We start from the raw sequence: 25,209 nt of genomic DNA on the forward strand, positions 1-25,209 counted from the left end.
CTGCTGCTCATGGCACCCGCCGCCCTGCCGGGAGAGAGAGCCCCGCAGGACGGGGAGGTGAGCACGGGATCCCGGTACCGCGCCAGACCCTCTCCCGCCGGCCCCGCTTCTCGGGAGATGGGACCCCGCTCCCGGCGCACGGAGCTCCCGCCCTCTCCCTCCCTCGCGGGGCAGGGGCGGCCCGGCGGACGCCACACTCACGGCTCGGCCCGGGGCGGGCGCGGACAACGCTGCCGGTGCCGGTGCTCACGCGGCGGCAGGGCCTGGCACATTCCCAGCGGCGGCCCCGGACTCCCTGCCCGTTCCCACCGCCGCGGCTCTGCCCATGGCGGGGGACAACCGGAGGAGGCGTGGGGGGTCCCGTGCCGTGCCGGGGGACGGCGGCGGGCGGGGGTCTGGCGCGGCCCTTCCCGCTACGTCACCAGGAGCCGGCCCGACATCCCGGATCGCCGCGGGGCCGCCCCGCCCCGCCGCGCACGCGCCGCCACCGCCCCCGGCCCCGCCCCTCCCGCGCACGTACGGACAGAACGCGCGACCCGGCCCCGCCCCCGCGCGCGCCCACCGGCGCCGTTAACCGGCAGCGGCGGCCCCGCCCCGCTCCGCCCCGCGCGGCGCTGATTGGTCGGGAGGCGGCCGCGAGCGCCGCGGGCCGGCGGCTGATTGGGCGGCTGGAGCGCGCGCGCGCGGCGGCGGCGGGGAGGGCGGGGCGCGGAGGTGGCGGCGGGCGCGCGGCACAGGCGCCCTCTGGCGGACGCGGCGAGCGCGACAGGCGGGCGGGAGTGACTGAAGGAGGGGGGCACGGGGAAACTGAGGCACGGGCGGGATGGAGGGGAAACTGAGGCACCGGCATGGGGAAACGGACACGGAGATCGGTGGGGAAAACTGAGGCACCGGGATGGGGAAACACATGGTGGGAATCGATAGGGAATCAGACACGGGGGGCAGCATCCCCCGTGCGGCAGCGAGCGCAACACAAAACCACGGACACCGAGTCATGCCGGGCTGCCGGGCGTGTATAAAACCCCAGAACAACAGCGGGGTGGTGACAGGGGGACAGCAGCCACTGGCCAAGCTGGGGACACTGCATGGCCACGGCACCCTCTGTCCCCCCTGCCGGGGTGCCAGGGTGCCAGGGTGCCGGGGGTCCGGGCCGCGGCGGGCTCAGAGCAGGGTGATCTCGCTGGGCGGCAGCGTCTGCCTCTTCTCCCGGGCACCCAGCAGCCGCTCCATGTGCGCGGCCACCACGCGGCACAGCTCCAGGCCCTGCAGAGGGACACACCGATGGGCACTGGCTGTGCCACAGCTGTGAGAGCCCCAGCAGGGCCTCCCCATGCTGTCCCCAGGTGTCCCCGACCTGCTCCAGCTGCAGCTGGGTGATGCCCTGGGCCAGGAGGTCTCCCAGAGTGATCTCCACGTAAGGAGAGCTGGATCCGGCCGTCGGGCGCTGTGTCCGTGTGGACTGGATCTCATTCAGCGAGAACTTGGCCATGAGTTCCTGGGAGGGGACAGGGAGGTGGCCTGTGTGCCTTGGGAACCCCTTCAAGGGGACCAGGGACCCCAGTTTGGACAGGTCTTGGAGCAAACTGGTCTAGTGGAAGGTTGTCCCTGCCCACGGCCAGGGGATGGAACTGGATGAGCTTTAAGGTTTGCTCCAACCCGAGACATTCCCCGGGTCCCACACGGCCCCACACCTACGTGGGTCTCCTTGCTGAGGAAGTTGAGGCCGTTCTGGTTGACGGCCAGGATACAGGGCGAAACGATGGCGTTGTTGCTGCAGCTCTGGATGTAGAAGAAGGACGAGCCAAACATGGGGTAGGCGCTCAGCAGCCCTGCAGGGCAGACGACGGGGTCTCATTGCCCACTGCCACCCCAGGGTGGCCTTGCACCCAGGAGCAGCCAAGGGAAAAAATGGGTGTCCCTGTCCTGCCAATCCATCCTGCCCTCCATGTGCAGCACCCCAGGCTCTATGCAGGGACAACCAGCATCCCATCGCCATCATCATCGCTCTCCAGGCATTACATCCTCATTAGCATCACATCCTCTCCCTGTGGCTGTCCCCTCACCCAGGAACTGTGCCCTGGCCTGGTGGGCGCTGAGTGCCTGGGCTTGCTGCACGTGCTGGGTCACCATCTGCAGCCAGGACTGCGGCTTCAGCAGGCGGAAGAGCTGCGGGGGGACGTAGTCCTGCATCTCCCTCCTGCGTGGGGAGCCCGAGGTCAGGGCCAGCACCACCCAGTGGGTCCCCAACCCACAGGACACGTGTTTCCCCCCGCCAGGTGCCCCGTGCCCTGCCGTACGCCGTGGGGAGGAGGTGGCGGTCCTTGGCTCGGTGCTGGAGGGCAGCCAGCTTGGCCACGTGCGGGAAGTGCTGCTCTCCCGGCCTCGCCGGCGGCAGGACGGTGAACAGCCCCTTGAGGTAGTCAGGCAGCACCTGGGAGGGGGACAGAGCACAGGGACACGGCTTGGGGACAGGGCACGCTCTGAGGGCGGCAGGGAGGTGGCCCTGGGGGAGGCTGATGGGGTGGCCCGACCTGGTTGTAGTGGACGGTGACGTAGAGCTCGTTGTCGAACTTGAGGGGCTGGCCCCAGACCACGCGGCGGCACCAGAAGCTGTAGCTGCTGTCCCGGAGCTCGGTCTCTGCAGCCACGTCCAGGACGTATTCCCGGCGGGTCAGGGGCCGCACGCTCTGCCCTGTGCCACCCAGGAGTCTGAGAATGCCACCACACCACCCACATGGCCGTCCCATCCCCGTCTGTCCCACCCCTGCCAGCTCCTCACCTCTGTCGGTCACCACAAAGAGGATGTATTCCTCCAGAGCCTCTGGGTTCTGCAGCCCCATCTCACAGCACAGCTCCTCAATCACATCCAGAGCCACCTGGGCACAGGGACAGGTGGCTGGGACACTGCCACGTCCCCCTGTTGTGCTCTGGGCCGCCAACTTGTCCTGCACTGAGGCTCATCCCAGCGATGAGCTGCTTTTCCCAAAGGATGAGGTCCCACAGCAGGGACAGCCAAAAGGTGCAGGCCCCCAAATCCACCCCCTCTGGGTGCCCACAGCTGAGATGTCACCATAATATTCACCATAACCATAATTTTGGGGTGCACTGAGCCCCCTGTCCCCTCTGGCTCACCGAGCACGTCTTGATCTTGAGGTGCCTCTCGATGCCACCGGGCAGGAGGAAGAGCTGGCGCTTGGCGCTGCGTCCAGCCTGCACGGGAGGACACGTTGGGGTGCAGCAAGAACCCACAGGACACCCCAAATCCTGCAGCTATCCCTAAGGAACCATCCCATTGGGATCATCCTGTCTCTTGCCCATCCTGTCCACCTGAACCATCATGCCCCCACCCCATATCCACAGAGCTCCATCCCACCACTGAGGACCCCTGAAGGCTCAGGGTACCCCAAAGTGGTGAAGACCAGACCCTAAAAAGGGCTGTGCTCTCTTGGGAAGATCCCCAAAAAGGATCAGCTCCATTCCAGGGTGGTGTCTGAGGGAGATCCCAAGCCCACAGGGAGAACCTGACTCCATGTGAGTACCCAGAATTTCTGGGGGGAAATCTCAAGCTGACACCAGCCCTGTTCCACCCCACGAGCCCCTGGCCTCACCACCATGGCCTTGAGCTCCATGCTGCTGGGGAAGAGGCTGCGGCCACCGAACTGCAGGGTTTTCCTCAGGTTCTGCTCGCAGGCTTTGGCGATGCCTGGCAGGAGCAGGGACCGGGATGAAGGATGGGGCTGAACTGCTCACTTAGAGCTCCTCCTGAGCTCTGTGACACCTGGGCTGTCCTTTCCCAGCTCCCTGGGGTGTGCACGGCCCCTACCGTGGAAAGGCAGCTCCGGGTGCCTGCTGGCATCCTGCAGGAAGGCCAGGAGGAAGGGCCGGAGCACCTCGGAGCACTTGTGGTAGGCAGCGAGGATGTAGAGCAGCCTCCAGCCCCTCTGGCAGCTGTCCCTGTGGGAACAGCCAGGGCTGATCCCCCAAGCAGGGTGAGGGTGCCCACGGTGGCACAGGGATGAGGTCCCCAGGTGTCCCCCAGGCTGGAGCAGCTGGCCTGGCCAGGGCACAGGTGTCCCAGTGCCAGCCTCTGCTGCTCCACGTGGGTGGAGGGACTCACGGCTTGGAGCTGGTGTTGTTGGTGATCTGCTTGATGATCTGGCAGTACACCTCATCCCGCAGGACCTCGTGCGCTGCACACAGCTGGGGACAGGCACAGCTGCCACCTCTCTGCCACCCCTGCCCAGGCCACCCCCAGGGCTCATCCCCGGTGGTGGATTTACCTTGAGCATGGTGCAGACGATGTCCAGCTCTGTCTGCCCCCGCAGGGGATGGTCACCCATGAACTTCATCACAGCTGGGGACAACAAAGACACACGGTGACACAGGTCAGCATGTCCCTTCCCCAGGGACACACATCCTGGGCACACATGGAGCACTGGGACCAGAACTAAACTCCCCTAGGACAACCCCTCTGCCCATCCCAGTCCAGCCCCACCCTCCTCCAAGGACGGGGCTGGGGATGGCCGAGGGACAGAGGGACAGGACACTCGTGCCCCTGCCTACCTTGGAAAGCCTCAGCAGCCAGTTTGTTGAGGCCACCATCCACAAATTCAATGAGTGACTCCTGAATGGGGATCTGGAGCAGAGGGACAGGACCAGCTCTGGACCCTGCTGGGACCTCAAAGGGTGACAGCAGGACAAGACCACCCCAGAACTCCACCTCCCCATACCTTGGTGAACGTCAGCATCTCCAGCACACTTGGCAACTTCATCCCACGGGAGTCCCTGGCGGAGGGACAGGGGAGCAGGTGAGCACAGGTGTCCCCACCATGGCACAGCCCTGTCCCAGCTCTGGTCACTCACATGGTCCCACGCCGTGCTGCACGGAAATGCCGCTGGGCAAAGGCCAGCATGGGACAGGCACTGGTGACATCCCTGAGCTGCTCGTCACCATCTCCCTCCGGGCCCTCCACAAAGGTGGCACTGGATGGGGACACCTGGGGAACAGAGCAGTGGGCACTGGGGACAGCCAGCACTGGACACAGCCCCAGGCCAGGACCTGTGGCAGTGTTTGAGGGTTCCAAGGACGAGGTAAGAGATGAGAACATTGACTCCATGTTTCAGAAGGCGATTATATTAATTTTATTCTATTCTATTCTATTCTATTCTATTCTATTCTATTCTATTCTATTCTATTCTATTCTATTCTGATATGTTATGTTATGATGTTGTTATGTTATGTTATATTACATTACATTACATTACATTATATTATATTATATTATATTATATTATATTATATTATATTATATTATATTATATTATATTATATTATATTATATTATATTATATTATATATATATTATATGTTATATATGTTATATAATATAATGTATTCCCGGCAGGCCCCTGACCCGCTGCTAATTATTTATATTATTTATATTATTTATATTATTTATATTATTTATATTATTTATATTATTATATATCATATCATATCATATTATAAGAAAATTATATACTGAAACTATACTAAAGAAAGATAAAGGTGACATCAGAAAGCTAGAAAAGAATTAATAATAAAATCTTGTCACTGCTCACAGCCTCGACGCAGCTGGACCTGTGATTGGTCATTAATTAAAAACAATTCACAGGCTGGGGTAATCAATTCTCCAAATCACATTCCAAAGTAGCAGAACATGGAGAAGCTGAAGCTTCCCAGCTTGTCAGGAGTAAAGATCCCAGCGAAAGGATTTTTCAGGAGACGGGCGCTGTGTGGCTGCAGGGTCTGTGCCAAGGACCCACCTCGGATTTGCGGTCCAGCTCCTGGGCAGCAGCAGTGGAGGCCACGGCCACGGCCACGGCCGCTGACGCTGCCACCTTGCCCTGCTTGTCCCTGGGCTCCTCCTTCCTCTCCGCAGGCAGGTGCACGAAGTCGGGCGCTGCCACGGGCTGCACGTACTCGGCAGGGAAGAGCCCTGACCTGCCGTGGATGGCCCCAAACTTCCACCCTGTGCCAGACACACGGTGGGGATGGCCCTGGGCTGGCAGCCGTGGGGTCACCCCGAAAATTCTCTGCCTGATCCTTCCCACCTCGGCACCCCCAGCCCTTCTCAGGGATCTGGCTGGAAGCAGCTGCAGTTTGGCATCACTCAAGGGAAAGGTGCAGACCAGGGGCCACAAGGGCTGTCACCTGAGGGACATGGTGGCACCAGAGTGGGACCTGCAGGGGAGCATCTCCCTGCAGCAGGTCAGTGCCAAAAAGGCCCCAAACCATCCTGCTGAGGGGTGACAGAGGCAGGACCCTGCCCCGTGCCCCAGACCCAGGAGGGCACACACCAGGGACACACACGGGGACACACACACACGGGGACAGTGTGGCACCCACCAAAATCCTGGGTGCCAGTCTTCAGCTCCTCCAGGTACATCACCTTCTTGCGGACCACACAGCCATAGTATTGATCTGCAGGGACACCATGGGGACATCCTGGGGTGTCACAGGATGCAAGACAAGCACACAGCCACCTCCAGGGCAGGGCTAGCCAGCAGTCTGCTGCCCTGTGTCCCCCATCAAAGGCATTTTGGCATGGGGGCTTTGGGGCTCCCTCACCTCTCTCAGGGTGCTCCAGTGACTGCAGGTGGATGATGTCCCCTTTGTGGAAGCTGAGCTGGCGCCTGTCCTCTGGGCTGTAGTTCCTCACGGCCACCACATACTGGGAGTCCTGGGCACAGGGGTCTGGCACAGCCCATGCACGCAGGGACACCCACACCCCACCCAGCACAGGGACCTCCAGCACCCACAGCCTCAGCACCATCCCCCAAATCCAGCCACGGTCCCATTCACAGGATACCCTCCTCTGCCCACCCCAACCTCCCAAACACATGCACACAGGCAGGGTCTGACCGCCAGGACAAACCCACCCTGGCCCCAGGGCAGCCCCACCTTCCTGAGCTCTGTGATGAAGTGGTCCACCATGACCTTGACCTGGGGGGCTTTGGGGGAGAAGAGGATGAGCTTGTCCCCGCGCAGGTTGAACTCCAGCATGTTCCTGGATGGGGTGGTCACGAAGAGCACGTCGGGGTAGCTGGGGCAGGGCGAGGGGAGGCTGAGACACCCGGCATCTGTGGCACCCTCAGCACCCACCCCACCCTGCCAGCCCTACCTGTAGGCCCTCAGCACCCGCAGCTGCTCCCCGGGCACGTTGGTGCCCTTCACCACCCGCAGCAGCTTGATGCCAGCGTGGGACACGGCCAGGATCTGCACGCCCGTCCCCACGCTGCCCTGGGGGCCAGGACAGCGCCTCAGCCAGGGTCACAGTGACGCTGTGGGTCCGTGCTGAGCACAGCTGGGCCCTCACCGTGGCAGGGAAGAGGCGGGAGAAGTACACCTCGCAGCCATCCCGGGCCGCAGCAATGATCTCCCTCTTGACGCTCTCGGTGGCCACGGGGCTGAAGGAGTCCAGCTTGTTCTCCGCTGTGGGGAGGGGGAAACACCTCCCGTGAGCTCCCCCTGCCTGGAGAGGATGTGGACAGAGCTCCCAGCAAAAGCAGGGATGCTCATGCCCTTCCCATGCCTGGCAGGACTGTGCTGCAGAGACAGATGCGTGTCCCCAGGCAGCTGGATGTGACCTGACACAACTTGTGATGTTGTGAAGCGCTAAATAACAGGGGGGTCGCTGCTTTTGGAGGCAAAACCACCCAGGGTAAGCAGAGCCAGTCCTGGCTTGGAGATAGACACCCAGGAGATGGGGACAGGCACAGGAGTGGCTGGGTGTGAGCCCCCAGGCAGGGAGCAGCAGCACACAGCGTTACCAAAGAGGGATTTCAGGCGGAGCCGCTCCTCATGGCTGATCCGGATGCAGCTGTCAGACAGCACATCATTGAAGATCTGGGAAAGGGGGTGAGGAGCAGTGGGATTGTGTGAGGAGGAGCAAAAAACCCCCCAGCCCCAGCGTGCAACAGCCCCAGCGTGCAACAGCCCCAGCTCCTCCACAGCAGCTCAGCTGGGGAAGGCAGGGTGGGCACAGTGGGATGAGTAAACCATGGGCACAGAGGGATGAGTAAACCATCACCCATTGCGGTGTACCCCACCTCCCAGGGGACCCCAGGGGGCTGCAGGGCCAGCTCGGTGCCTCACCTGCCGGAAGATGAGGTCAAGCAGCAGTGGGTGGTTGATGTTGTCCTTGGGGTAGAAAACCTGCCAGGAGAGAGAGCAGGGCTTGGTGTGAACCCCGTTATCCTTGGCACCAACCTGTGCCCAGGTGTTCCCACAATCCGTACCTCCTTCCTGATGAATATTTTCCACGGCACGTTGTGGTAGGTGTAGAAGTCCTCGCTGCAGCTGCGGTGCAGCTGGGTCTGGACCTGCTGTGCCTCGGATGGGAGTTCCCGGGACACAAAGACTGCAAAGGGACAGAAAGCCTTAAAATCCCCGGGAGGAGCCACCAACAGCTGCCTCAGCTGGGGAAACTGAGGCACAGGGAGCAGCCCCCTGGCTGAGCTGGACACAGCAGTTATCCCACCAGGCATCAGCTGTGCCACTGCTCCGCCTCAGTGCCACGGATGTGCCCAGCAATACCTGGGGGCTCTGGGGCTGCAGGACGTCCTGCGGGTGCTCGCAGCTGGTACCTGGCACTTGGCACCGGCTTCACCGCAGCCACCACCTCCTTGGGCCCCTGCGAGGCACAGCGGGGCTGTGGGCAGTGCCAGCGACACCCCAGCCCCGTCGGGGGGACACGGGGGCGGCCACATCCCTACCACAGCTGGTGGTGATGGCACCCGGGCTGCTGAGAGCTGCTCCTTCAGGATCTGCATGGCTTCCTCGTGGGGGTCCAGCTTCTTCCCAAAGAGCTTGCTGCCAGGACAGAATCCCACATCAGCTGAACCCCAGCACCAGGTGCAGCCCAGAATTCCCTGTACTGACACCACCTGCAGCCGCATCACCTGGGGCACCCCATCATCCCCCACACTCCATCATCCCCTACACCCCATCATCCCCTACACCCCGTTATTCCCTGCAGCCCAGCATCAGGACCAGCCCACGCAGGAGAAGCCCCGAGGTGTGGCTGGGGCCAGGTGAGCACCTGTGGGGCTGGGAGCCGCGCGGGGCGGGCTGGCACTGCCGGATGATGTTGCGGATGTCGTGCGTGGGCCGCGGGAAGTGCTCCGAGTTGAGGCGGGAATGGCGCACGGGCTCTCCCGGCCACCGCCGGCCCACGGCGGCTGCGGGGCCAAGCACAGAGCTCAGGGACCCTGCTCAGTGCCACCAGCCCCCGTGGTCACCTTGTCCCACCGGGACTCCTTACCGGCTTTCTGGGAGTAGGGCTGGGGCTGGGGGACATGGGCTGGCGTCCCCTCTGTCGCTCTGCCCTGCAGGGGACACGGTGCTATCAACACCTGGCACCTCCAGCTGCTGCCACCCCCAGGGGCTGCCCCTGAAGCAGAGAAGAGGCTCGACCCCTCCCGGCCCCATGCACTGACCGAGGCTGCGGGTGGCTGGTTGGCATCTGCCCGGCGCTGTGGGGACGGCTCTGGCTCCGTGCCTGTGACAGCAAAGAGGAGGGCTCAGTCAGAGATGTGGGGCTCTGGGTGCAGGGATGCTCCCCACACCAGGGAAACTGAGGCAGGGGGCTGGGAGGGGATGTGGGGGTGCTGGAGGCGCTCACCCCTCGGCTGACGCGTCTCCGCGGGCACGGGAGGCTCACTCCGGGTGCCATCAGTGCCACTGTGCCCCCCTCCCACGCCACCTCCTCCCTTCAGCCTCTGCGAGAGGATGGACGGCTTCTCCAGCTCCTGGGGGACAGGTGTGAGGGCACAGTGACCAAGTCACCTGCACCCCAAATGCCTCATACAGGGGGACACCCCTCTCACCCCATTGCCGTAGGAGAGCACGGGGTCAAAGAGACTGTCCAGGTACCGGTCCAGACCCTTCTGGCTGCGTGGCTCCCCAAATTCCCCATCTGAGAGGGGACAAGGCATGAAAACGGCATGGCAGGGCTTTGTCACAACACTGGGGGACAGGAGCTGGGGGGAACGATGCCCTACCATGGGGGTGATACGCCTCCATGGAGGGCAGTGTGGGGGCTTTCACAGCTGGGGGAGGAGGCACTTCATCCAAATCAAATCCGTGTCCCAGCACGCTGCAGAGAGGGAGGATGCACTCATGGAGCACCCACTGGGTGCCTCAGGAGCCCACCCACCCCTGGCACCCATCCAGCCCGGTGCCAAGGTCCCCCCAGCCCCACAGTGGGGCACCATCCCTGCCCGGGTACCTACGGCCGGCTGTCCCTGCTGTGGCTGTCGCTGCCGTCCCACGCGATGAGGAAACAGGATTTCTGTCTGGGGAAGCCCCGCAGCAGCTCCAGGTCGGAGACAAGGTCCAGGACATAATCGTGTCCAGCCAGCTCAGCCCACTGGGCACCCGCCTTCATAGCCACGGACCAGCCACGCCAGCCCTCTGCCAGCCCTCTGCCAACAGCCAGACACGGGATGGGCACAGGCTCCACAGGGACACCCTGCCCATGAGCTGGGCATTCGGGCATCCTGGGGACACCGAGGTGACACCGTGACCCGCAGGGTGGGTGGGTGCCAAGCCAGCACCTACCTGAGCTTCAGGACATCCCCTGCCAGGTCCTCTCCTGTGCTCCAAGAGTGGATGGGACAGGAGAATTGATCACCTGGGGAGGGATGGACGGTGAGCAGGAGCCACCAGCCCTCCCTGCCCATGGGGGCGGCCACCCTGGGACCATCCACGCCCAGCAGCCCGGTGCCCTCACCGTTGAAGCAGTGCAGGTCCAGGGCCATGCTGGCCTGGCGCCGGTTCGCCGTCCACTCCAGCAGCGACGGGGGGAAGGTGCGGGCGGCGGCGGCGCCCAGCTGCGAGCGCGCCATGGCCTGCATCAGCTTGCGCTGGCACACCGGCTTGTAGCCGGCAAAGGCGTAGTCAGACACGAACCTGAGGGCAAGGGAGGCTGCTGCAGGAGGGTCGTGTGTGCCAGGATGGCACAGGGGACCACAGCTCTGTTCGCAGAGAGCAGCAGGCACAACTTTCCCAAGGATTTTTCCTGGGGAAGGCAGAGAAAGCTCAGAGAAGAAAACAATTTTTATCTCTATTCACTGCTCCTGTTGTTTGGCACATGTGGAATGTGTTATGGAGATTGTTTACCCAAAGTGATTTGTTAATTGGACACTGGTGAAGGTTGTTTTGATTCCTTGACCAGTCAGATCCACGTGTGTCATGACTGTCTGGAGACAGCCACAGGTTTTTCTTTGCTATTCTTTAGTATAGTTCTAGTATAGTATTAGTGTAACATAGTATAGCTTAATAAAGCACTTGTTCAGCTTTCTGAATCACTGGAGTCTCAGCACATCATTCCCCACATGGGGGATTGTCTGTTTCTACAGAGAGATTAAGAGCATCCCTGGAGGGATCTTGGCAGCATCCTGGGCACATGTGCCAGGCTGGCCCAAGGCATCTTGGAGGGATCTCAGAGCATCTCTAGTGCAACTGGGCCAGAATCGCTGGCTACATGTGCCAGGCTGGCCCTGGGGAACCTAGAGGGATGTGGGCACATATGCCAGCTTGGCCAGGGGGATCCTGAAGGGACCTCAGAGCATTCCCAACAGGAGCTGCCCACGCGTGCCAGGCTGGCCCAAGCAATTGTGGAGGAACCAGCTGGGGTGTAGGCAGCATCCTCAGCCACAGGCGCCAGGAGAGCCCTGCAAAGCCCCAGCAGTGCTCCCAGGAACGAGGGGCCGTTCCCAAGGGTCCCAGCCATGCCCATGCCCATGCCCATGCCCATGCCCACCCAGAGCCCATGCCCAGCTCACTTGAGCAGGTACTTGTCGAAGGCGGCGGACGGGGGGAAGGCGCTCAGGCAGGTGGCCAGCAGCAGCCAGCCCCTCTCCTCGTTGTTGACGTTGGTGTTCCTCCACACCTGGTTGGCAGCTTGTGCCAGGAGCTCGTCCCGCAGCCCTGGCACCGACAGCCCCTTCTGCACGATGTAGTTGCCAAAAAGGGTCTCCTGAGAGCCGCCCAGCCCCGGGTCCCCCATGAACCGCAGGATCTGCCACAGGGACAGCCAGGTGCTCCCTTTGAGCCCAGCCCAGGGCGGGCAGGGGCTGTGGGGATGGAGCCCGTGCCACCCCACCTACCAGCTGGAAGAGGCTGAGAGCCTCGTGGCACAGCTCCTCATCCAGCCGGGTGAGGGGGGCTTTCAGTGGGGCCGTCAGCATCCCAAAGGCAGGTTCCTGCGGTGACACCCGCACCCATGGCTACCTGGGGACGGCCTCAGGCCACGAGGGGCTGGCCCCACGGTGCTGAGCATGGTGTTGGTGCTGGGTGGAGCCTGTGGGGCTGCCAAAGGGCTGGGGGGAAGGATGGGGGCAGCAGAGTCCTGGGAGTGGGGCAGGGAGGGGCTCAGGCTGCGCTGGCAGCACCAGAGATGGGTGGTGAGGCACTGGCACACATTGCCCACAAAAGCTGTGGCCGCCCCATCCTTGGAAACGTTCAAGGCCAGGTTGGACAGGGCTTGCAGCCACCTGGGATAGTGGAAGGTGTCCCTGCCCGTGGCAGGGGGTGGAACTGGATGGTCTTTAAGTCCCTCCCAACCCAAATCGTTCTGTGGTTCCATGGCAACACCTTGGCAAGGCCGGGAGCCTTATCCAGCCCCGGTGCTGTCATTCAGGATGCCGGGGACTGGGAAACACGGGGCAAAAACAGGGATGAGGAAGAGGAATGAGGCAAAGTGTCGGTGTTTGGGGCCGGGGTCCGGGAGCAATGCGACCTGGTCTCCCGCCCCAGCGTTCCGGATCCGCCCCGCGTCGGGCGTCCAGGAGGGCTCAGCGGGTCTGTCTCTGTCCGATAACCTCAGCAGGGTCCCCCCGGCCTCTGGAGACGACAGGAACCCACGGGGAGGGACGGAGGTGGCAGCCAGCTCCCCGCAGCACCACAGCCACCCCGGATCCAGCCTGGCTTGCTACCGTGGCATCCCCGGGGTGGGAGCCGGGGCAGAGCCCGGTGGGACAGCGCGGGGATCCACCCTGAACCTCGCTCTCCGCCACGGCCGGGGGGGCGCCAGGGACTCCCCAAAAGCTGTCTGCCCGTCGGGAAAAGCTCCCCGCTCCGGGCCGCGGCGCCCACCTTACCTGGAAGTGGCCCCGCACGTACTTGGCCATGGGGTAATCGTTGATGTCGAGCGGGAGGGTGAGCTGGGGGTCGGGCTGCAGCGCCGGCGGCGGCACCAGCACCACGCAGCCGGCGTTCACCTCCCGGGCGGCTGCGGCACAGCGGGAAGGGTCGGCACGGCCGTCGGGGAGGGAACGAGGGGCTGGGAGCGATGGCAGTGCGGGACCCGCTCACCTGCAGCCGCCTCCAGCAGCCCCATCAGCTCGGCCGGGATCTCCAGGTGCGTGACATCCACCACCTCCCTCCGCGTCAGCTCCTGCCGCAGCAGCGCAGGGAGGGGACACTTGACGTGCCGGTTCCTGCCCCAGCACCCATGGGTGCCATGGCCACGAGTGCAGGGATGGGCAGGACAGCACAGCGACACGGGCTGCACAGGTGTGCTCCCACCGGGGCTGCACATCTTTACCTGCTTCCTCCTCTCCCTCTCCTCCTCGGCCCGCCTGCGAGCATCCTCCTTCCTCTGCAAGCAGAGCAGCCATGCTGAGTCCCACTGAGGGGAGACCCTGAGGCATCACGGCACCCTGGGTTGCCATTGCCCCCTCCCCAATATCAGCAGGGTTTCCACCCCAAAAAGGCACTGCCCACTCCCAATGGGACACAGAGGAGTTGTAGGGTGGCACATGGTGGGGGCTCACAGTCTGGGGGTGCCACTGTGTCCTCTCCAGACTGAACATGCAGCAGGGTGGCAGCAGGTGCCCTGGACCCCCTGGGATGTGACAGACCCCGCCTCACCTTGAGGTACCTCCGGCGGTTCACGTAGATGTGCACCAGCGACCTGAACTTGATGAGCGTGTGCCGCATGCGCCGGTACCGCTGCCTGCAGGAGGGCACCCGTCACCCTCTGCCACCCGTCACCCTCTGCCACGCACCCACGGCCACCCGCCACCCCCAGGGACCCCCACCTGGCCAGGTATCCCCGCGCGCGGCTCTGCAGGAGCACGATCTTGCGGCGCAGGGAGCGGAAGCGCCGCTTGATGAAGAAGGTGCGGGCGTAGCGCTGGAGCGTGAGCGCGGCCAGGTGATGGGCACGGCACCGCTTGCTCTCCAGAGCCTGGTACAGCTGCTCCTTCAGGAAGAGCTGGGAGCAGGGGTGAGGCTGTGAACTCCCTGCCGTGGCCAACACCCCCAGGGCAGCCCCAGAGCCAAGGCCCCTCGCGGGACAACACCTTGGTGACACCGACGTAGTACATGCTGGGGTTAACGGGGCACAGGCTCCTCAGCATCTCCACGCAGTTGGGCCCGTTGGGAATGACATTGGACCACATATCAACGAGACAGCGGTACCTGGGTGAGCCCACGACACTGTCACCACACAGGGCCCCGCTGGGACACCGCCACCCTCGCTGTGGTGACAAACACTGCACCTGGAGATGCAGCTTCTCCCAGAGCTGTGTATTAACACCAGGGGTTCCCAGCTCCCACTGTGGGTGAACCCCAGCCCAAACACTGCCCCCAAAGAACCCACAAGCTCTGTGGTGTCCCCTGGCTGGGATGGCAGTGCCCAGCCTGCACCCCCCGACAGGGCACCTGTCGATGAAGACGATGAAGGGGATGCGGACGGGGTAGCCCTCCTTGCGGATGCGGATGGTCTCCAGGATCCCCGAGTACCGCAGCTGGGTCCTGACCACGTCAGGCTCGAAGAGCCCTGGCTCCTGGGGTGGGGATGGGGAGAGGCATCAGCAACTGCATGGGCAAACCCCACCTACCCTCTGCCCACACACTGCCAGTGCCAGCGGGGCATGCAGCACAGGCACCAGCAGCTCTCACCTTCTTGTTGTTGGGTTTGATGCAGCGCACAAAGAACGGGTTGCACCTGTGACAGAGAGACCCTGTCAGCCACTGGGAGCAGGGGACAAAGCCAGCCCAGGCACCTCGGGCTCAGGTCCATCTCCCAACAGCCCAGAGGATGGCCTCGCTGCCCACCCTGCCCACACTGACCTCTCCATCCTCTCCACCAGCTCCAGGAGCGACTGCTGGAACCGCGCGGCCACGGTGGGAGCCTTGTAGCGCCGTGTCCTGGTGCTGCTCCTCCTCATGAGGCTCCTCTGCCGCGCCAGCACCTGGGCGTGCCCGAAGAACAGGTTGGCCACCACCTTGGGGACACAGGAAAGGTCAGAGAGGAGGAAGGTGGCCAGGATGGTGCAGCTCTCCCACATCCTCTTCAGCCTGGCTGCTCCTTTTTTGCCCAACCCTAACTGTGGCTGGATTGCCTGCATAGGGATGGGGATGAGGACATGGATAATGCAGAGCACAGGAGCAGCCCATGTGCCTGTTTGTGCCCAATGCTTGAGGGGTCAAAGCCCAGAGGATCCCATGGGTGGAGCCAGAGGCATCCTCTGCTTCTGGTCCCCCTGGGCTTCACTGGCCTTGGGGACGTGCTTGGGGACATGGAAAGGGATGTATGGAAGGAGGCTGCTGGTGCCCGGTGTCACTGCAGAGCCAGCACCAGGCAGGGCCCTACCTTGGTCCTGCTGCTGAGGAACAGGTCCAGCACATCCTGACGAACCTGGTCATAGTTTTTATCCAAAAACTTGTGAACCTGGCAAATAGCAAAACTTCATGGTGAGCAGCCTGGCAGGATGACAGGGTGAGGAAAGGAGCTCCAGGACCCCAGCCAGACCCCCAGAGATGCATTTCCCTCCTTGGTGCAGGATCAGCCTCCTCTTTAACCGCCCTTTACATCCCACTGTCACACACCTGGTAGGTCACCTTCCCTGCGTAGTGCTTGATGGTGAACTCGGGCAGTGGCATCTTGGGCTTTGTGTAGAGCGGGTTTGTCCCGTGGTGATAGTGACACTTCTGGAGGAACGTGTGGTCAGTGGCCTGGGAAGGGACACAGCAGTGACACACAGCAGATTCAGCAGCAGGCTGGAGCTAGGTGGTCTCCAAAGTCCTTTCCAACCCAAACCATTCTGTGATTCCATGACATTTTAACGATTCTTTGGGCTTATCCAGTCTGGAGGAACCTGGGGGCTTTCCCAGGTTGTCTAGAACAGCCAGGAGAAGAGCAGCCCTGGGCCATGGTGATTCCCTAACCACAGTGACCTCCCAGTGCTGGCTGCACCTCCCCACCAGGCAGCCCCTGACCTGGGGGAAGCAGCTCTGGTCATCCAGGATCCGCAGGATGCCGTAGGGTTTTTGGGAGATGAGGTCAATGCAGGGCTGGTTGTCGCTGAAGGGGATCTCCTTCCACTCGATCTGCTCCCGGATATACTCCTCCTGCAGGGTGGGCACCAGGTCAGCCCTGTGCCCCCAGCCCAGCACTGGGGCAGAGCCCAGCACTGCCCACCAGCCCCACCTGCTCCTCCTGGAACACAATCCTGTTGAAGAAGAACTGCAGGTACTCGTTGGCGTAGTTGATGCACAGCTGCTCGAAGCTGTTGAAGGTGAGGTCCTGCGGGAAGGAAGATCCATGGAGCCTGGCAGGATGGAGCTGGGACTGAGCCAGGATGGGGGTGGGATGACTCCTGCTCACCTCGAAGCCGTAGATGTCCAGGATGGCGATGGAGAGGGCCTCCTGCCGTGGGTACACCAGCTTGTTGATGCGGTCCGTGAGCCAGCCGAAGAGCAGGGAGTAGAGGGTCTTGGCAATGGCATCCCTGGGAAAGGGGAGAGATGAGCAGAGTGCTGGAGCTCTGGAATGGCACCAGTGTATTCCACTGCCACAGCCAGCACCCACCACAGCATCAGCTTTAATCACCACAGAGTCTAATTCACACTGGGGGACCTCATCATCCCCTTTCCCAGCTGGCATTTCACTTCCCATGCCATCCCTGGGGTGCAGTGCCCCTTCCCTCTACCTGGCATCCACGGCGCTTTCCACAGTCAGAGGGGTAAAAATCTTCTCCCGCTGCGTTTCCTGGTTGGGAAATGGCACGGTGGGGTTGCAGCATCATCAGCCCAGGTGGTCCCCAGGGGCCACAGACCCCCTCCCAGAGACCCCCTGCACTCACCGTCACCTTGAAGGTGATGGCTTTCTGCAGCCCCTCGGGGGACACCTGCAGCAGCTCAGCCACCGTCCGGATCTCGGTGGCGCTCACCACCATGGCGACCTCCTGGCAGTCAGTCTGCAGGACACAGCGACGCCCTGGCATTGGCAATGCCCCCTTTGCCACACCCCAAATCACACCCCAGGAGCACGGCTTGGCCCAGCCTAGGCTACCTCGTATTTCTCAAAGTAGACGTTGCCCAGGTGCAGGACGGAGGAGAGGATGCGGAAGATGCTGTTCTGCTCATCCACGCTGAAGTTCAGCACCTCCATGGTGTTGAGCAGCCGGCGGAAATCCTCAGCGTCGTCCTTGCCAGGAATCTCACAGTTCCCACCCTGGCACAGCCATCTCAGTCCATCAGTGGGTCAGCACCCAGCACGGGGCGTCACCCTGCCCTGAGCATCCTCCTCATCCCCACACTGAGGGCTCAGGAGCCCACCAGCCCCCCAGAATCAGGCCGTGGAGGGGCTGGGGAGGGCACAGTACCTGGTTCAGGTAGTAGTAGGTCTCGGCGCCCTGCAGGAAGTAGCGCTGCCGCTGCTGGGACGGCAGCCCTGCCAGCATCTCGTAGAAGATGTGGTAGTTGCGCTCGCTCTGGGCCTGCAGAGCAGAGGGCAGAGCTGGGGAGGGGCTGGCAGAGGGGGCAGAGGGGCGGGCAGAGCTCAGGACCCCCTCACCACACACCTGGAACACCACGCGGGACTTCTCCAGCAGGTACTGCGAGGTTATGGCACCGCAGATCAAACCACTGCAGGGAGAGCGGGCACCAGGCTGGCAACCTCGGTGTGGGCAGGGCTGGGGCCCCCCAGTGCACCCACCTGTGCCCCAGTGCCCCCCAACAAAATGGGGGGTCAGTGCTGCTGCCCAGATTCCCCCCAGCAGGGGTGGGTGGGCAGGGAGAAGTGTCTGCACCTGGCTGTGATATCGGGCACCCCTGTCAGGATCAGTGGGGCCGAGAGAGGATGGGATGGGATATGAGGACAGGGATGGGCACTGGGAATGGTAAAGGTGGCAGCCAGGTCACAGCATCCCTACCCCTACCCCAGCCACCTGTCCCCAGGTGCCACCACCTTTCCAACACCAGGTTTGTCCCAAAACCATCCCTATGTGTCCTCCCAGAGCCAAGGGACAAGGGGCTGGCTTGGGCTGGACACCCCTGGGGCAGCAGGGGACACGGGGTGGGAGCAGCCACTCACAGGTTACTCAGCATTACTTACTCCTCCAGGAAGATTTCCACAAATTTCCCAAACCTGCTGGAATTGTCATTCCTCACGGTTTTGGCGTTGCCGAAGGATTCCAGCAGAGGGGTCGCCTCCAGGATCTGCCATGGTGAGAGGGGGAGCTGGGGGGGTGAGCCTGGGCACTCGACACACCACGGGGCATCTCCACGGCTAGGGGCCCCCTTTGGCACCCTGCCACCCTCCCTGCCACCCTCCCTGCCACCCCACGCTCCACGCACACACCCGAGGGTGCCCAAATTCGAGGTGTGCACCACAGCCAGGTTAAATGAGGCTGTGAGAGAGCACAAAGACTTTGTCTGTGTGCATGCACTGATTTCCTGCTGTCCCTCCCCCCTTTCCCCATGGGTGCCACCACGATTCTCTGCCACCACGATTTCCCAGCCCACGTGTCCCCTCGGTACCTCTATCTGCCATGGTCCAGGTGGAAGCATTGGGACAAGGAGAGAGCAGCAGAGCCGTGAGGAGGGAGGGAGGGATGGAGCAGAGGGATAAGGACAATGGGGACATGGGAACCCAGGGATGTCCCCAGGGCAGCAGCCTCCCTACCTGTGGGGCAGCGCTGCGTTTCTGGCTGACGGCTGCCAGGTAGCTCAGGATCAGCTTGGTGGCTTCGGTCTTCCCTGAGCCGCTCTCCCCACTGAGACACAGAGCAGGGACATGGCTGGGGGCATCACCAGGCAGGGGGTGCCCGCCCCAAACCTCCCTAAATCGATGGGGCTGAGCCAGGCTGGTGGCAGTGACCCAGCAATTAGGGTGGTGTTGGTTGGGGACAGTCTTGTCCCACCTGATGACGATACACTGGTTGTGTTTGGCATCCATCACTTTGGAGTAGGCGACGTTCGCGATGGCAAAGAGGTGCCTGGGGTGGGGAGAAACAGGGGGGGTGTGGTGCCAGCCTGGCTCAGCACAGGGACCCCCAAAGTGCCCCGAGCATCCTCATGCACAGACACAGCTGCTCCAGCACCCAGTGACCCAGGGTCTGCTGCAGGAGCCGAGGGTGGGAGGGACCCCATCCCCACAGGGCACTGGGGACAGCCTGGTACTCACAGAAGGAGAATGGAGGGTGGGAGTGACCCCATCCCCACAGGGCATTGGGGACAGCCTGGTACTCACGGTGGGGAATGGAGGGTGGGAGTGACCCCATCCCCACAGGGCACTGGGGACAGCCTGGTACTCACAGAAGGAGAATGGAGGGTGGGAGTGACCCCATCCCCACAGGGCATTGGGGACAGCCTGGTACTCACAGAAGGAGAATGGAGGGTGGGAGTGACCCCATCCCCACAGGGCACTGGGGACAGCCTGGTACTCACAGTGGGGAATGGAGGGTGGGAGTGACCCCATCCCCACAGGGTGTTTGGGACAGCCTGGTACTCACAGTGGGGAATGGAGGGTGGGAGTGACCCCATCCCCACAGGGCATTGGGGACAGCCTGGTACTCACGGTGGGGAATGGAGGGTGGGAGTGACCCCATCCCCACAGGGCATTGGGGACAGCCTGGTACTCACAGAAGGAGAATGGAGGGTGGGAGTGACCCCATCCCCACAGGGCACTGGGGACAGCCTGGTACTCACAGTGGGGAATGGAGGGTGGGAGTGACCCCATCCCCACAGGGTGTTTGGGACAGCCTGGTACTCACGGTGGGGAATGGAGAGTGGGAGTGACTCCATCCCCACAGGGTGTTTGGGGACAGCCTGGTACTCACGGTGGGTTTTCACCCAGGGCTCTGCCTTCGTACTGCTGCACCTGCTCCTTGCCGTAGATGTTGTAGAGCCGGTAGGGGTTCACCGACACCAGGATGCTGCCAATGTAGGTCTGCCAGAGAGAGAGTGTGGGGCTGTGAGCCCTCGGAGGGGGGAGACTCCCCAAACCCCCACCCCACAGTCCCTGGGGGTGCTGTGTCCCCTGAGCTTACGTAGATGAGCTGGCGCTCGAACCGTGTCCGGATGTTGCTCAGCACTGCAGCCTCCTGCAGGTCCCTGGTGTGGAGCAGAGGCTGAATTAGCGGGTGACAGAGGGACAGGGAGGTGACAGAGGGACTCTGCTGTGCCCAGAGTGTCCTCAGCATCTCCAGGCTCAGGAGGCTGATGCAGAGCTCATGTTGGGATCAGATAGGGTGGGATAGCAGGGTCAGGGGTATGGGGTTGGGGGCTGCAGCCCCATTGTCCCCCACGGCACTGAGTCACGGCGTAGGGGACAGGGACACTCACTCCAGCTGGGTCATGTCCTCCAGCCCGTCCTCCTCCTTTGGCTCCTGGTACCGCACGATGGGCAGGCTGCACAGGGACTGCATCTGCATGGGACAAACACCCCATCACGGCAGGGATGTGCCAGCACCCTCAGGTGTCCCACCCAGCCACCACGACCACCCCAAAACACCATCTGTGACCCCACACCAGGAGACACACAGTCAGCGATGGCAGGAACCCCAAGAAAACACCCCACAGCCCCAAAAGCAGTCCCCCAGCAAGAGCACAGTGTGTCAGCTGAGAGCAGCAGTGCTGGAACACAGGAACGTGAGGCCACCAAGGCCACCCTGGGGCTGGTCCCAGGAAAATCCGCTCCTGGGAATCCCGGTCCTGCTCACCGTGGGCATCACCCTCAGTGCAGGTGATGGAAGGGGCTGGCGCTGCTCCCCCGGCCACGTGCAGGGGTGACACAGGACAGGTGTCCCAGGACAGGTGTCACACGGGAGCCTGGCTGGCCCCCGGCCAGGGGGTGGGCAGGAAAGCGGACACCCCGCCGGGTCACCGTGCCACCTGCACCTGTCCCCGCGGATCGGATCGGGTCTCTGCATTTCCATACGCCAGAATCAAGTGTCCCCAAAGGGGCCGCTCGTGGGGGGACACACAACCGGTGACAATCCCCTCTTGCAGCCTGCTCCCCACGGGGGGACCCCCACCAGCACCCAGACCACCCCCAGCCATTTACCCCACCCTGGGCACTGCAAACCCCTTCACGCACAGGAGAGCCATCGGGCCCCCTTAACTCGCCCCCTGCCCCGGGTTCCAGCTGCCAGCTCACCCCCGGCTCCATCCATCCCCCGAGGGGCTCCCCGCGGGCGTTACCTTGCTGCGCCAGGGCTGCTTGCTGCCCAGGTACCCCTCAGCCCAGGGGTGCCGCTCCCTCCAGCCGCCCGCCGGCGGGCGCTGGCACAGGTACCGGGCGATGTCGGCTCCCCACTGGCCTGCCCAGCGCCGGCCGCGCTGCGTGGGCTGCCGGGCCAGGCCCTGCTCGGCCGTCCAGGGGTCGGGCATCTCCCGCACCCGCACGACGTGCTGCGTGGACCAGTGCTGCTTGTACATGCGGGACGCGCGCCGCAAGGAGCCCAACCTCTGCACCTGCGGCGTCACCACCGCGTAGCGCCCCGCGCCCTCCTCCGCGGCCGCGCCGTCCTCCAAGGGCTCCGGGCCCCGGGGGCCGTGCCGGGACACGGCCGGAGAGCCGGGGGCTCGCCCGTGCGGGGGCGGGAAAGCGGCGCGGCGGGGCGGGGAGGGGCTCCGGTTGCCGCGGGGGCTGGAGGGGAGCCCGGGGCGCCCGACGTCCGCCCAGCCCCGGCGGCCCGGGGGTGGGCTCGGAGAGCGGCGGGTGCTGCCGTCCCGCCGGGATGGGCGCCGGGGCAACGGGGGAGAGCGAGTGGAGGGAAGGCGACTGGGTGGAGAGGATGAGGGGGTTTTGTTGGGGGATATGCTCTTCACGAGCAGCGAAGCCAGGGACTGCGCCACGGAGCGCCCCTTGGAGAGGCTGCGGCCCCCCGCTTCAGCAGATGGCCTCGCTGGGGGGGAGTGGGGGGCCATCCCCGCCAGGGGCTGCCCGATGCGCTGGATGAAGCTTTTGGGGGTGCTGGGAGCGGGGCTGGGCGGAGGGGGCACCCCGGAGGGACCCCGCCAGGGGGGCAGCTCCTCGTCCCACGAGGGGCCGAGGCGGCGGCTGCCGGGGCGGGACGATGGGCCCAGGAAGGGGCTCCTCTGCAGCGGCTTCACCGCCTTGGTGGGGGGCTCGGGGAGCCGGGGCCAGGCCTGCGGGAGCGGCAGCCCGGGGGGGCTGCTCCGCCGCGATGACAGAGACCGCCCCGGGACCCCGGGCCCGCCCAGGCGCCTCCCCGCCGGGCCCGGGGAGCGGGGGACGGGCGGGGCGGGGGGCTCGGGGCCGAAGCGGCGGATGCTGGAGCCGAGGGAGGGCGAGCGCCGCGGCCCCTCGCCCCGCGTGCTGCCGGGGCGCGGGCGGACGGGCGGCGGCGATGGGGAGCGCCCGGGGTTGGCGAAGGGGTTCCGGAGCGACGGGGACCGCGCGGCCCCCGGCTGCCCCCAGGGCCCCCCCGGTGGGGAGGAGTCCCCCAGACCGGCGCTCTCCATCCCCGGCAGCCTGTAGCTGGAGCGCCTGTGGGAGAGCTGGGGGGTGCGGGACCCCCGGAAGGCCCCGGCCCCTCGCGGCGAGCGGCTGGCGGGGATCGAGAGCGATCGCTGCAGGAACTGCCCCAGGGGGCTCCCGCACGCCCGCGCCGCCGAAACCGGGCGGGCCGGGGATGCCGCGGGGCCCGGGGATGACGGGGGCGGCGGCGGCTCGTACTCGTCGTAGTCGTCCTCGTCACGGGCGGCGGGAAGGTGCGGGGACGGCGGGAGGGGCACGTCCAGGCGGTCCCTGCCGAAAAGCTTGACCTGGGGTCGGGGGAAGAGCCTGAATTTCCTGTTGAGGGAGAGCTTGGAGGAGAGCGTCTGCCGCATGCCCCGCAGCGAGGAGGCGTTCAGGAAGGAAAAGGGATACTCCTTCTCCTCTTCCTCCTCTTCTTCCCACTCGTCGGGCTCCTCGCCCTCCGCGATCTCCTCCAGGCCCAGCGCGTAGGGGTTGCAGGAGGATTGGGCGTGCGGCGCCCACCCCCCCTCGCTGTACTGGATGCGATGCTCGGGGTAGTCGCCCCCAGGGTACCCCCCGGCAAAGGGCTCCCCAAAGTCCTCGTAGGGGTCCCCCCTGTAGCCAAAGGGCCCCGCTGCCTCCTCACCGTACTCCGGGTCGCTGCTGTACGGGTCATAGAGGCCGTGGGGAGACCCAGCACCGAACGTTCCCTCATCCTCGAGCTCTGAGTCGCCGTAGGGGTGCCCTGGCTGGTCTCCATCCTCCCAAAACCCCCCGTAGTAGTCATACTCCTCCTCTGTGTCGTAGCCAGGGTAGTCAGGGTAGGTCGGCCCCATGTCCTCAAAGCCGTACCCTGCTGGGTAAGCTGGGTTCTGCATGTAGCCATCCTCCTCCTCGGAGTAGTTGTGCCGCGGGCTGTAGGCTCCATCCTCCTCCCCGTTGTAGCCGTCCCACCGGTTGTAGGCTCCATCCTCCTCGGGGTACCCATGGTGAGGGCTGTAGGCTCCATCTTCCTTCCTGGCGTAACTCCGGCGGGAGCCATAGCCTCCATCCTGCTTGCCATAGGCTCCATCCTCCTTGCCGTAGCCTCGCCGGCGGCCGAAGGCCCCGCTCTCCTCCTCGGCCCAGCCGTAGCGCGGCGCGGGCGGCTCGGAGCGCTGGGAGCGCCGCCGGCTCGGCCGCCTCGCCATGCTGCCCTGCCGCGGAGTGCCGGGCTGCCCGACGCCGCCAGGGATCCGCTTCATGTTGGCGCGGTGCCTGAGGATCTCATCTTCCGCGGGGAACGGCAGCTTCTTGGCACCGATACGGGACAGCCAGGCCGTGTCCGTGGCCCGGCCGCCCCCCACCAGCCGCCCCCGCCGCGACAGCACCTTCCTGGCCAGCCAGCCCGTGGCGGCGGCCGCCTTGCTCAGCACCTGAGCCCGGGGCTTGAATTTCCTTTCCGGGCGCCGGCGGAAGAGCAGCGAGTTGTGCTCGGGCTCCTGCTCGTCCCGCCGCATCAGCACGAAGGATGGCCTCGATGGTGACTCCTTCTTGGCCTCCTCCTTGGCCGCCTCCTCCTCCTTCCTCTTCTTGCCCACCTGCTTGAAGCGCATCATCAGGTTGGAGGTGGACTTGAGCACTGCCTTGTTCTTCTTTTTCTTCCTCTTCTTGGTGCTGTGCTTATGCAGCCCCCAGAAGAAGCGGGACGTGTTCTTGAACTGCCCCTTCTTGGGCCGGCGCAGCCCCAGGTTCTTGAAGCCCATGAAGAGCTTGGAGGTGCTGCGGAGGCTCCGCTTTGCCCGGGCCTTCGGGGGTGCTGCCGCCTCCTCCTCGGCTGGGCTGGCTTCCACAGCATCTTTGGGCTCGCCCTTGGCCTCTGCACCCTTGGCTCCTTTTTTCTTCTTGTCGGTTGCCAGCCCCATCATCAGCTTGGAGGGGCCCTTCGTGTTCTTCTTGGCTGTTGCAGCACTGCTCTCGCCCTCCTCTTCCTCAGTCTCCTTCTTCCCACGGCCCAGTTTCTTTCCCACTCCTACCTTGGGCAACCCTTTCTTCTCCTTCCCCTTCCCCTTCTTGGGCTCCTCTGCAACCACCTCCTCCTCATCTTTCTCCTTTTCCTCCTTTTCCACCTCCTTTTCCTCTTCCTTCTCCTCCTTTTCTTCCTTCTCCTCCTTTTCTTCCTTCTCCTCCTCCACCACCTCCGTCCCCTCGCTCTCCTCTGCCTTCAGCAGCTCCGCATCCGAGCCATCCTCCGACTCGTTGGGATCCTCCTTCTTGCCTTTCTTCCCTTTCCCTTTGCCCGCCTTCCCTTTGGGCTCCCCCTTCTTGCCGGCCATCCCGGCGGCCGCTCATGCTCCGGCCCCGGCGGGGCGCGGGGAGGGGATGATGCCCGGTGCGGGCAGGATGCTGCTCCCGGCACCGCGGCCGGCTCGGGTATTTACCTGTGCCCGGGTTTGGCGAGGCA

At 63.9% G+C, this 25,209-nt stretch overlaps 1 protein-coding gene across 1 annotated transcript; it reads right to left on the reverse strand.

Annotated features, from left to right (window-relative positions):
• Nucleotides 1-1,161: 1,161 nt before the first annotated feature.
• Nucleotides 1,162-24,538, reverse strand: MYO15A (myosin XVA). Its single transcript, XM_063171443.1, has 64 exons — nucleotides 21,482-24,538; nucleotides 20,624-20,706; nucleotides 20,329-20,392; nucleotides 20,119-20,228; nucleotides 19,201-19,275; nucleotides 18,963-19,053; nucleotides 18,818-18,823; nucleotides 18,393-18,496; nucleotides 17,860-17,923; nucleotides 17,662-17,775; nucleotides 17,349-17,510; nucleotides 17,140-17,253; nucleotides 16,987-17,045; nucleotides 16,662-16,785; nucleotides 16,485-16,580; nucleotides 16,274-16,405; nucleotides 15,884-16,009; nucleotides 15,648-15,725; nucleotides 15,125-15,279; nucleotides 14,954-14,999; nucleotides 14,714-14,838; nucleotides 14,353-14,470; nucleotides 14,089-14,264; nucleotides 13,919-14,003; nucleotides 13,593-13,646; nucleotides 13,361-13,442; nucleotides 13,147-13,277; nucleotides 12,154-12,249; nucleotides 11,830-12,065; nucleotides 10,776-10,954; nucleotides 10,604-10,676; nucleotides 10,276-10,467; nucleotides 10,045-10,139; nucleotides 9,871-9,959; nucleotides 9,666-9,792; nucleotides 9,481-9,542; nucleotides 9,306-9,369; nucleotides 9,084-9,222; nucleotides 8,764-8,854; nucleotides 8,579-8,675; nucleotides 8,281-8,402; nucleotides 8,138-8,197; nucleotides 7,813-7,888; nucleotides 7,359-7,474; nucleotides 7,164-7,282; nucleotides 6,944-7,085; nucleotides 6,611-6,722; nucleotides 6,389-6,463; nucleotides 5,806-6,011; nucleotides 4,864-4,997; nucleotides 4,731-4,785; nucleotides 4,564-4,636; nucleotides 4,281-4,354; nucleotides 4,118-4,200; nucleotides 3,824-3,954; nucleotides 3,609-3,703; nucleotides 3,133-3,210; nucleotides 2,780-2,876; nucleotides 2,532-2,692; nucleotides 2,298-2,431; nucleotides 2,064-2,197; nucleotides 1,696-1,829; nucleotides 1,355-1,495; nucleotides 1,162-1,263 (listed from the first exon to the last, which is right to left on the reverse strand). The coding sequence occupies exons 1-64, from the start codon at nucleotides 24,509-24,511 to the stop codon at nucleotides 1,162-1,164; spliced, it is 9,798 nt and encodes a 3,265-aa protein (XP_063027513.1). The 5' UTR covers nucleotides 24,512-24,538.
• Nucleotides 24,539-25,209: the final 671 nt, after the last annotated feature.

The sequence above is a fragment of the Melospiza melodia genome, chromosome 18 (genome assembly GCF_035770615.1).
Source record: "Melospiza melodia melodia isolate bMelMel2 chromosome 18, bMelMel2.pri, whole genome shotgun sequence".
Lineage (NCBI taxonomy): Eukaryota > Metazoa > Chordata > Aves > Passeriformes > Passerellidae > Melospiza > Melospiza melodia.